We start from the raw sequence: 12386 nt of genomic DNA on the forward strand, positions 1-12386 counted from the left end.
GGCAGGTCCTCCAGCGAAGAGCTGAGAGGGAGGCTCGGCAGCATCGGGCTAGGGAAGCCCCTGGAGGATTCTTGCCCCCTCCCAAGGCTGGCGTCCCGCAGGAGGAAGAACCTAAAAACCAGCAGCGGGGAGATGTTGTCGGTAAGGAAGAGGAAGACTTCCTGAGCTGCAGCAGGGCCGACTCTCCCAGTGAGGCGCCTGATGTCGGCTCAGCAGCCAAACACCCAGGAGGGGCTGGAGCAGTGGAGCAGGGAGCTGCTAGAGAAACCCAGGCTGGCGCTAGTAATGAGGTGCATCATTTCATCGTGACCAGTTACGGCCCTACCCAAGTCGACTGTGGCAGCGCTACGTCCTCGGACGAGGACCCCGGGCCTAGCAGGTACCCCGACCAGCCGTGGAAGTGGAGGAGGCCACCTTCGTCCGCAGCATGGGTCGCCTTCATGATGGAACGGAAGGAGGCCCGGAAGAAGTGAGATAGTTGGCTGAAAGGTCCGTTGACCTTCTACTTCTTCCTCTACTAGGATTCATCGGTTGTGATCCTGTTGTTGGGACTGTTTCCCAATGGGGGCGGAGTGCCCCATGTTAAGTTGGAGAGAAAAATGGAGGACTGTTCCCCTACCTCCCAGGCCAGGAAGGCCTTAAGCAGCACCAAAAGTTGTGTGCCAAGAGAGCTGCTCCTTTTGTTTTTACTTTTATTTTTATTTTTGTTGCGCTTGTTGCGCCTTTTTCTGCTGAAATTTACAATGCTGAGGCACACCTTGAGGATGGATATCCTCCAAATCTAAGAGACTTGCGGCCTAGCGGGAAGAACCGGTGACCCCCGCTAGAGCCAAGAAGAAAGAGACTCACAGGGTGTTACCTGTGACTGTGTGCCTCAGAATGCAGCCCTCGAAGGAGATTGGGGGCTATTGAGGTGTTGGCCTGTCTTAAAAATATGGACATGGACACTGCGTTTCCAGGGTCCTTACCAAGAAGGACCGGTACCTCTGAAAAGTTGATAATGGACTGTCCTGAATTGCTGTCCCTGGGCCCTTAACCGAGAAGGGCCGGTCTCCCATCCAAGAAGATGACCTCAGGACCAGTCGTTTACTAAAATGGTTTAGTAAAATTTAGTAATGTGATATAATGTCATAGCTGCTGATTTGTGTTTATTGTTTACTGTGGTCAGGGACACCAACATTAAAGTGTCAGGGAATGTAATAGTGGGGAAGGGCGTAGCCTTCCCTTGGTACTGAGATAGTTAAAGGAAGTGTTCCTGAAGTCAGACCTCTCTAACTGTGGTAGACCAAGCTAAGGGGGTTAGCTTTAGTGGTCCAGTTAGTAGAGTAGAGGGAGAACTTAGTGCCTGATCAAGCCTTGAGTAACATAGAGCTTGTTCCTGGCATAATTCCTTGTGGGCTGCAGTACCTGTAAACAGCCACAAGATGCCACTGTTCTGGGTGCAGATGTCAGGTTGAGTGGTCCAGTTAGTAGAGTAGAGGGGGAACTTAGTGCCTGATCAAGCCTTGAGTAACATAGAGCTTGTTCCTGGCATAATTCCTTGTGGGCTGCAGTACCTGTAAACAGCCACAAGATGCCACTGTTCTGGGTGCAGATGTCAGGTTGAGTCTGCTAGCAGGGTTACAGACAGTGAGGAGTTAATGCTGTGTGATGACAGCTCACCGAGGGTGGGCACTTTAGGAAAATTCCTGCTTAAGTTTTCAGAAAGCAGGAGGAGTCACTCAGTAAGAGATAGTACGGTGAATCGTTCGGGCAGCCTGACTATAGTGGCTGCTAGGGTAGACGGGAGCTCCATACCCTCAGACAGTGGGATCACCAGTGTGCAAGTCTCCCTACACAAGAGCACGAGTCCTGTTAGCCGGCCGGAGAAACTCATCAAAGGTAGTGAGGACCCGGGGCACTTCTAGTCTGCAGGAAGCAGAGGAAGATAAATAGGACTCCAGGCTAAGACGTGGGGGAGAGATCGGAGCCAGGTCACTGTCAGTATTACAGAAGAGTCTCTTGGGCCAGAGATTAGAGTCACAGAGATGCTTCACTTAAAGAGGGAACCAGGGCTGAAGGAGTTACCAGCGCCTGTGAGAGAGATGATAACCTGTCGGGCCTTATCCATTATATCTGCCTGTAAATATTGTACATATTCCTCTTCCCCAAGTAAAGTCCAAGTTCTGGTTAAGAACCTCGTGTCCTCTGAATTTATTGCTGCCCTGGTCCCAGAAGAGAAATGCCTGGAGACAGCCGCGATTGGATGGCTTGAAGTAAGTGAAGAGCACCACATACACAGCCACACTTCAGAGGGAGGACACGTATTGTCTGTAGGGTGCCATAGCGAGAGGGGGCTACAGCTCGCCCACGACTACCTCGCTGGGGCACCTTACACGTGATTTTGAAGAAAATTTTAATATGGGCCAAAACTGGGACAGTTAGATAAGTATGTTGAGGTGATAGGCCAGTCTAAAAAATGTTTTTTTACGGCACGCTTAAAACTGTGGGTATTGGGAATTAATCAAATTGTCCTGGGTAGTGCATTCCAAAGAATTTGTGCAGCGTGCGAGAACTCTTGGAGACGGGAGTGGGAGATTCGGATTATGGAGGATTTTAGCTTTAAGTCATTAGCAGAACAGAGGGCACTGGTAGGGTGGTAGACTGAGACGAGGGAGGAGATGTAGAGTGGTGCTGAATCGTGGATAGCTTTGTGGGTAAGAGCAATAAGTTTATATTGAACTCTGTATTGGATGAGCAATCAGTGCAATGACTAGCACAGGGAAGAGACATCGTTGTATCGGTAGATGAGGAATATGACCCTGACAGCTGTGTTCAGGACGGATTGGAGAGGGGAAAGTTTAGAAAGAGGGAGACCGATAAGTAAAGAGTTGCAATAGTCCAGACGAGAATGAATAAGAGCTACAGTAAGAGTTTTTACCGAGTCAAAGGTAAGAAAAGTTCTGATCTAGAGATGTTTTTGAGGTGTAGAAGACACGAGCGAGCAAGTGATTTGATGTGAGGAGTGAAGGAAAGATCTGAATCAAGTATGACCTCAAGACAGCGGGCATGTTGCTGGCGAGTAATGATGGAGCCACAAACAGAAATGGCAATATCGGGCACAGGTAGGTTAGTGGAGGGAGGAAATACGAGTAGTTCAGTTTTTGACAGATTGAATTTTAGATAGAGGGAGGGCATAGTGTTAGAGACAGTGGAAAGACAATTACTGGTATTTTGTAATAATGCAGGAGTGATGTCCGGAGAAGAGGTGTATAATTAGGTGTCATCAGCATAGAGATGGTACTGAAAACCGAATCTGCTGATTGTTTGTCCAATAGAAGCGGTATATAAGTAGAAAAGAAGGGCGTCTAGGACTGATCCTTGAGGAACCCCGACAATAAGGGGAAGGGGAGAAGAAGAGAAGCCAACAAAAGACACTGTGAAGGAGCGGTCAGAGAGGTAGATCCACAGTTTCGAATGCTGCAGAGAGATCCAGGAGAATCAGCAGGGAGTAGTGACCATTAGATTTGGCTGTTAGTTGATCATTAGAAACTTTAGTGAGTGCAGTTTCAGTAGAATGTTAGTTATCTGAGAGATAGCATATTAGACAGGAGTGGACCACTCGTTCCAGGAGTTTAGAGATAAAGGGAAGATTGGAAACAGGTCTGTAGTTAGCAGCACAGTTCTGGTCGAGGGATGTTTTTTTAAGTATTGGATGTATGCTGGCGAGTTTAAAAAAGGAGGGAAAAATAATAGATGAGAGGTAGAGGTTTAATATTTTAGTTAGGTGAGTAGTGACAGCTGGAGAAAGGGACTGAAGGAGATGTGAGGGAATAGGGTCACTGGTGCAGGTGGTAGAGCGAGAGGAAGAAAGGAGCCTTTTCACTTCTTCCGTGACTGGTTTGAAGTCAGAAAATGAGCAAGATGCAGTGTAGGAGGGAGGAGTATGCATAACATTTGGGAATTGAGAGAAAATTTCCTATCGGATATGGTCAATTTTTTCTTTTAAATAATTGGCCAGATCGTCAGTGCTGAGGTTGATGGTTGGGGCCTGTGCTGTTTGATTAAGGAGGGAGTGAAAAGTGTCAAACAGGTGCTTAGGATTATTGGACCATGAGATGATGAGGTTGTTAAAGTAGGTTTGTTTGGAGAAGTGAAGGGCGGAGTTATAGGTTTTAAGCATAAATTTATAATGGAGGAAATCTTCGGCCAGATTAGATTTTGTCCACAGCCGTTCGGCACACCTGGCGCACCACTGGAGAAAACGTGTTTGCAGCGTGTTCCAGGGTTGTCGCCGTCTGTGCCAAGTTGTTCTCTGTGTAGGAGGTGCGGCTTCATCCAGGGCGCATTGCAATGTTTTGTTATAATGCTTCAGTGCAAAGTCAGGGCATGAGAGGGAGGAGATTGGGGCCAATGATCATTGCAACGTTTTCATAAATTTCTGGGTGTTAATGGCATGTATATTTCTATAAGTGTGGAAAGTGGGGGTGTCTTGAGCAGGGTGACAGTTCTTGACAGAATGAAAGAAGGTTGTGATCAGAGAGCGGAAGAGGAGATTTAGTAAAGTCATGTATTGAACAGAGCCGGGCGAAGATCAGGTCAAAGAATATTTCCATCTTTATGTGTAGGAGAATTAGTAAGCTGTGAAAGGCCGAAGAAGCAAATTAGCGATAAAAGATGAGCGGCAGATGGGGAGAGGGAATCGCCTATTGGGATGTTAAAGTCTCCCATGATGAGGGTGGGGATGTCATAGGATAGAAAGTTTGGAAGCAAAGTGATCCACAAACTGACGGGAGGGGCCCGGAGGGCGATACACAACCGCCACTGGCAGGGAGAAGGGCCGGTAGAGTCTGACTGTGTGGGCCTCAAAAGAAGGGAAGAAAAGTGAGGTTACTGGGGGGATAACCTGAAAAGTACATTTTGTTTAAAGGAGCAGACCAACACCAATTATTACCAGTTGCTTTTCCTGTATGTACTGATCAAGAAGGATTGCAATGGGACTCTAGGGACACTCATCTACCATAAACCTTCAAGGACTAATAAACTATTGAAGTGGGATAACCACCACCCCCATCCCCATAAAAGAGGAATACCCAAGGGCCAATTTTTACGGGTGAGAAGGTACTGCTCAAATGTCACAGATTTTAATATACAGGCAATAGACCTGAACACCAGATAAAGGGTGCTCGTGGTACATTTTGGATTCCGCATCATTGTTCGCAGAAAAATGGTCTTATCCATCAGCTTATCTTTTTCTCATTCAGATCTCTAAAATACCGGATCCTCTCAGTGAAGATTGTCTATATAAGAAAATTTTCCTGATTTATCCAGGAAAATGATGGACAAAATGGTGGAGAGGATATTACACCTCACCCTAGAGATCCTCTTCCGGCTTACTGGAGAGGTGAGAGATTCTGATGACGTCACATTACATCATTCTTATCTATGGGAATAACAGATGGACAGAACTGGAGAGGTGAGGACTCTGGAAATGTCTGTAGTGAGATTTATTAAAGTGTCTCTCCATAACCAGGATTACACAGTAGTGAGGAAGACCTGTAGTGAGCGCTGTCAGGACCCTGTGTCTGAGGGATGGGGAAGACCCCTGAGCCCAATCACAGGGCCTCCACCTCACCCCCTGATACATGAGGACTTCAATGACCAGAAGATCCTAGAACTCGCCTACAAGATGATTGAGCTGCTGACTGGAGAGGTGACACTGCTGGGAATCATGGGACTTTATACAGTAACGCTATGGAGTGATTGGGTGCATGACGGTATCATTATATGTGTCAGGTTCCTATAAGGTGTCAGGATGTCGCCATCTATTTCTCAATGGAGGAGTGGGAGTATTTAGAAGGACACAAAGATCTGTACAAGGACGTCATGATGGAGGTTCCCCAGCCCCTCACATCACCAGGTATTAGATAGGACTGAATACACACGGCCTATAATTATCTATATGTAAAGAATAAATTCAGTCCTTGTATGTGTTTCCTCCAGATCTATCCAGTAAGAGGACAACACCAGAGAGATGTCCCCGTCCTCTTCTTCCACAGAACTGTAAACAAGAACATCCCAATGTTCCTCAGGATCATCAGGTAGATGGAGAGAAGGTGTCATGAGATTTCCCCTATGATGTGTAGACGGCTGTAAAGGTCATGTCTTCAGTTTTGTTTTATCCACCATCATTATGTTTTATATTTGTGTTATGAGAACGGTGGAGATGGCAGGATTAGAGCTGATCATAGATGTGACTTCTCCATCTGTCTTTGACTTTTATAATATTTGTTTCAGGGTGAAGATCTGACGCATATTAATACTACAGAGACATATGTGAGGGGTGATGAGCGGTGTAAAGAGGAGATTCCTACATATGACTACCCAGGTGAGTAGTAACCACTAAATGCAGAGAAGTCACAGATTCTTCTCAGTCACCGGCTGTGGCTGCTTTATCGGTGGTGTGGTCCGGCCGTATCACAATCGTGTGATCACCATTTTGCCGCTAGACCACAACATTCTCCTCCGTCCGAAAATATTCAGATTACTTTGTGTAATTGTGAAAGCCCTTTTCTGTAGAACTTACAACCTGGAGGATCCACTTACCCCCTGGGATTAGGAGACACTGACCGTTACATGCCCAGGTCTGTAAACTACAAAGCCAAATGACCGCATACGTAGAATGTGCTGACAAGTTAGAAAATCACTTGAAGAAAAATATAATGATGGATCTGTAAGAGAAAGCGGAGGGTAATGATGCTGTTGGCTTCCTAGGACCCTGATATCTTATTGGATGAATCTACCTTCTCTCCCTTCTGTGCTGCTGAATGTCCTCATATGGTTCCTACAAGACCAGGTCCAGTCTTTCTGGCCAAACTTCACTTTTATGATCGACAACATTAAATGTGCAGTGAGGGCCAAGTGTGAATTTCTGTACAATAACAACAGAGTTTCCCTTTATCCTGACTGTTCAATTTCTTTTAAAACCAACTAACTTCAAACAGGATTGCAATAAACTATACAGAAAACATTACACCTGTGCCATGATATATCTCTAAGCTGTGCGTGGCTGATGGCTGTAATATACATTTATTCCCGCCTGCAGGAGATGTGTTGGCTCGAGCCCTGGTGTCATGGATTCACTCCACGTCATAAATAGTATTGAGCGAATTTGTTCGGCATTTCAAATTCAGGTTTGTGTTCGGGGTTCCGGCTTGTTCGCGCCAAATGGTCAACCATAAATGAGTGCAACTCCAGTTTAGTGTTGGATTTCTCCCTTCATACATACGTTGTTGTTGGGGATGTTACATGTTTATATATTCTTTTTTTTTTTTTTTAATTCCCTCTCTATGATAGTTTCATTGTGGTTGGATCGGCCGGCCTCACTTATGTGACTCTGTAACTCCCTGGTAGTCTTTCAAAAAGAAGATCTCCATTGTCTCTTCCACATGCCAGAGATCTAAATCTAAGACACCTCAGCTCTGCACTATTATAAAAAGTTCACTTTAAATGTCTAATATTTCTTCTCATCTGACAAAATATTGTCCCTTACGATAGTTTAGATTCCCAAGAGCCCCCGAGCCCCATACTCCAATTACCCCAGAGAGGTTTCACCACTAGTTACTCATTTATTACTGATGGAGACTGTTGAGTTTGATCATTTCAGTAGATGTTTTATTGTCTGTAGTCACAGTTTTTGACTTCAGTAATCCTCTGATTTAACCCCTTCCTGCAGCCAGTTTTATGTTCCTAATCAGGCTCCATTTTTCAAATCTGACGTGTGTCACTTTATGTGGTGATAATTTTGGAATACTTCACAAAGGATAATAGGAAACAAATGGACCTTACAAATTATTTTCCAACTTATTTTGAATCTGACAATACCCTATATACGGTTGTACACTACTGTTTGGGCACATGGCAGGCTAAGAAGGGAAGGAGCGCCATTTAGCTATGAGGAATGCTCAAAAGATGGCCACCAGGAACAGGCTTGTCACTATCTACCCTGTTTACAGATTTCTCAAATTACTTTGCTCATCATCCTTTAACCCATCTACATGGATCTGAACCTACACAGAGACCCCTAGGCTTGGGCCACGGTGTTACCTGCTGTTCTGTGGAGTGAGATGGGAAGAAGAATAGTCAGGTAGCCGAGTCAGAAAATGGCAGAGAAAATGCAAAATCAGAAGACACAAGAGTAGTCAGTAAACGGGCCGAGGTCACAACAGGAACCAAATACACAAGCCGGGAGCTGAGCACAGAGGACTGAACCAGAGGAGAACAAGGCTGTATCTGGCAGCTTCCGGCAATATGCTTCCAGCTTTAGTAGGGTGCGGTGCTTTCCAAATTGCTTAAGCAGGGAGCAGATTACTCCAGCTGGACAGAACACACACCCATACTGCTAGACTGGATGGTACTACTGGTCCCAGCAACCCTAATCTTAGTGACTGGACAGAACCTGCGCCTTTAACTCCATATTTGGGAGGCAGAATGAACAAACAGTTGAACACCACGCTCCACTGGTTCATCCTATGAGATTTTCTATTATATAGTCATTGTCCTGGTGAATAAGTGAATTTTTTAATATAACTTGCCTTTTTTACAGACAATTTAAGTAGAAATGTTCAAAAATATAAAATTGAAGGATTTTTTATTAAAAAATAATAATTGTTTTTATTCTTGGCAGATGACTGCACCAGGAGATCAGAGGAACAGCTGACATCTTCAATTTTTAAATCAGATGATCTTGAGATCACACAAGATACAATTGAAGTGAATGCCATTACTCCAGATTTACCATCATCCCTTCACAGCAAAGATCTGTCATCTGATCATTTGAAACAGGTCTCGTCTTCTGATTCATTACCGACTACTAAGGAAAATCAAAGTCAGAAAATAAGCATTAAAAAACAAACTGCTCCTAATGCAAAGAAGACATTTTCACATTCAGAATATAGAAATAGTTTTCCTCTTAAAAAGTCTTTTCTTAAACATCAAAAAATTCACACAGCGAAGAATAGATTTTCTTGCTCCAAGTGTGGGAGATGTTTTAATCAGAAATCAAGTCTTGTTAGGCACCGGAGAACTCACACAGGAGAGAAGCCATTTTCCTGTTCAGAATGTGGAAAATGTTTTATAGAGAAATCAACTCTTATCAAACATCAGAGAACTCACACAGGAGAGAAGCCATTTTCCTGTTCAGAATGTGGAAAATGTTTTACAGAGAAATCAACTCTTATCAAACATCAGAGAACTCACACAGGAGAGAAGCCATTTTCCTGTTCAGAATGTGGAAAATGTTTTACAGAGAAATCAACTCTTATCAAACATCAGAGAACTCACACAGGAGAGAAGCCATTTTCATGTTCAGAATGTGGAAAATGTTTTAACCAGAAATCTAGTTTTCTAAAGCACCAGAGAACCCACACAGTGGAGAAGCCTTTTCCATGTTCAGAGTGTGGGAAATGTTTTGTACAGAAATCAAATCTTTTCAAACATCATAGAACTCACACAGGGGACAAGCCTTTTCCATGTTCAGAATGTGGAAAATGTTTTACAGAGAAATCAACTCTTATCAGCCATCAGAGAACTCACACAGGAGAGAAGCCATTTTCATGTTCAGAATGTGGGAAATGTTTTGCAAAGAAATCAAATCTTATCAAACATCAGAGAACTCACACAGGGGAGAAGCCTTTTCCATGTTCAGAATGTGGGAAATGTTTTACAGAGAAATCTACTCTTATCAAACATCAGAGAACTCACACAGGGGAGAAGCCTTTTCCATGTTCAGAATGTGGAAAATGTTTTATCCAGAAATCTGATTTTGATAAGCACCAGAGAACCCACACAGTGGAGAAGCCTTTTTCCTGTTCATATTGTGGAAAATGTTTTTTACAGAAATCATATCTTAATATACATCAGACAACTCACACAGAGGAGAAGCCATTTTCATGTCCAGAATGTGGGAAATGTTTTGCAAATAAATCATATCTTTTCAAACATCAGAGAACTCACACAGGGAAGAAGCCTTTTCCATGTTCAGAATGTGGAAAATGTTTTACAGAGAAATCAACTCTTATCAACCATCAGAGAACTCACACAGGAGAGAAGCCATTTTCATGTTCAGAATGTGGGAAATATTTTACAGCAAAATCTAATCTTATCAAACATCACAAAACTCACACAGGGGAGAAGCCTTTTTCATGTTCAGAATGTGGGAAATATTTTACAGAGAAATCAACTCTTACCAAACATCTGAGAACTCACACAGGGGAGAAGCCTTTTCCATGTTCAGAATATGGAAAATGTTTTAACCAGAAATCTGATTTTGATAAGCACCAGAGAACCCACACAGGGGTGAAGCCTTTTTCATGTTCAGATTGTGGGAAATGTTTTGTACAGGAATCACATCTTAACAAACATCAGAGAATTCACACAGGGGAGAAGCCTATTTCATGTTCAAAATGTGGGAAATGTTTTAACCAGAAAGCGCATTTTGATAACCACCGGAGAACCCACACTGGGGAGAATGCCGCAACTACACCCAACTAGTCTCTGTACAGACAAGAAAGGCCCAAGCTGCACAACTAAAAACACCACCATAGACCTAACTCCCTAATACGTCGTTGAGGAGTTTGTCATACCTCCTGAGGAACCAGAGGGGAGGCTGCAACACGCTGTCAACAAGGGGAAAGGAAAGTATGAAGTAATATACGAAAAACCTGAATGACCAACAAAAACACATTCATATAGAGCAAAGAAGGCAAGCTAAGGAGAACCAAAAATAAAAGGAACGAGTATAATCTCCCAGAAACCTAACATTGTTAGAATGAAAAGGTACTGGGAGGGAAAGCAAACTGACCGGGAGGATAGTTTCACCTTTGTGGTGAAACTTATACAATTCATCCTCACCAACTGTAAATGTAAACCTGTCCGTTTATAATGACCATGGACAAGATAAAGATTCCTAACTCACATCAGGACCACAAGATCCCAGGTACTTTCAGCTGCATCACATCTAATGTAGTGTACTTAATTATATGTAGCAAATGTCCAACTGGGGGTCTGTATGTAGGGGAGATGGGGCAAAAACTTAGAACAAGGATGAATTCTCATCGCCACACAATAAAAGAAAAAAGATTAGATCTACTTGTGGCCAAACGTTTTTACGGCCACAACTGCTTGTCCCTTTCCAAAACTGATAGTTCTGCTTCACGTCACTTGTCTTATCTATTGCATTATTCCTGTGCCCTATTATGTATAAATATGTGACTCTTCAGATTTTGTGTTATACTTTGTCTGATGAAGAGACCTGAGTAGTCTCGAAAGCTTACTGACTAATAGCTAATTGAAAAGATGGTATCAACCACTAAGGACTCTCAAATTTTAATATTTTTCTCCATACATACATTTTAAGATCTCTCCACAGGTGTTCAATGGGATTTAGATCCAGACTCATTGCTGGTCAGAACTCTCCAGCACTTTGTTTCCATCCATTTTCTGAGTGCTTCTTGACGTATGGTTGGGGTCATTGTCCTGCTGGATGACCCATGACCTAGGACGCAAACCCAGCTTTCTGACACTAGGCACTACATTGTGACCCAAAATCCTTTGCTAATCTTCAGATTTCATGATGCCTTGCACACAGTCAGAGGCAGCAAAACACCTTTGAACCTCCACCATATTTGACTGTATGGGTTGTAAATTTATTGATTATGCAGTTCTTTTCTCCTTTTTCTGTTTTCTCCATGCTTAGTGTGGCCCACATATGCACACAATGCAAAGATTGAATCCATTTCTCCCATTTTTATCTGGTTTTAGTTGTGATTTTCATATTGCCCACACCTGTTACTTGCCACAATTGCGTTTGAACAAGCTTCACATGCTTGAAATAAAGTTGTTTACCCACAATTTTGGCAAGGTGCTAACAATTTTGTCCGGCCTATTTTGTGTGAAATAATGTTCAATTTGCCATTTTTTCTCTGTTTTCTTGTATTGTTCCAATACATGCAAAGGAAATAAACGTGTATAGCAAAAAGTGTAATTTCAATAATTTTCTGGGAGAATTACTTCATTTTCTGGAACAATTTCAAGGGAGCCAGCACCTTGACCATGACTTGTTTTTGTTGCCTTTTTAATTTGTTGCAGCATATCATCCTCTACGTGTTCAGCTATATTAGGAGGCTTGTAGCAAAGTCCAATTAGTAGCTTTCCATTATTGCCATTTCCATGTACATTTACCCAAACTGACTCTCTACATCAGAGATATAAAACTCAAAACATGTAGAGGGCCAAAATGAAAAACTTTGACAAAGTCGTGTACCAACCAGTATACAGTATAATGGGCCCCACATAGTCCTCCATACATAAGAAACAAGAGGAAAAAACTTCAAGTCAGAGTCCCATAT

The 12386-nt window shown here is 43.2% G+C and overlaps 1 protein-coding gene across 1 annotated transcript; it reads left to right on the top strand.

Moving 5' to 3' along the window:
* The first annotated feature begins 5534 nt into the window (after window positions 1-5534).
* On the top strand, window positions 5535-11998 carry LOC141221820 (uncharacterized). The gene is made up of 5 exons (XM_073666583.1): window positions 5535-5692; window positions 5776-5899; window positions 5983-6080; window positions 6277-6367; window positions 8666-11998. Exons 1-5 carry the CDS (start codon window positions 5669-5671, stop codon window positions 10528-10530), a joined length of 2202 nt encoding a protein of 733 aa, XP_073522684.1. The 5' UTR covers window positions 5535-5668; the 3' UTR covers window positions 10531-11998.
* Window positions 11999-12386: the final 388 nt, after the last annotated feature.

This window comes from Phyllobates terribilis, unplaced genomic scaffold, assembly GCF_046119375.1.
Source record: "Phyllobates terribilis strain yellow unplaced genomic scaffold, ASM4611937v1 Scaffold_335__1_contigs__length_2066515, whole genome shotgun sequence".
NCBI classification, from domain to species: domain Eukaryota; kingdom Metazoa; phylum Chordata; class Amphibia; order Anura; family Dendrobatidae; genus Phyllobates; species Phyllobates terribilis.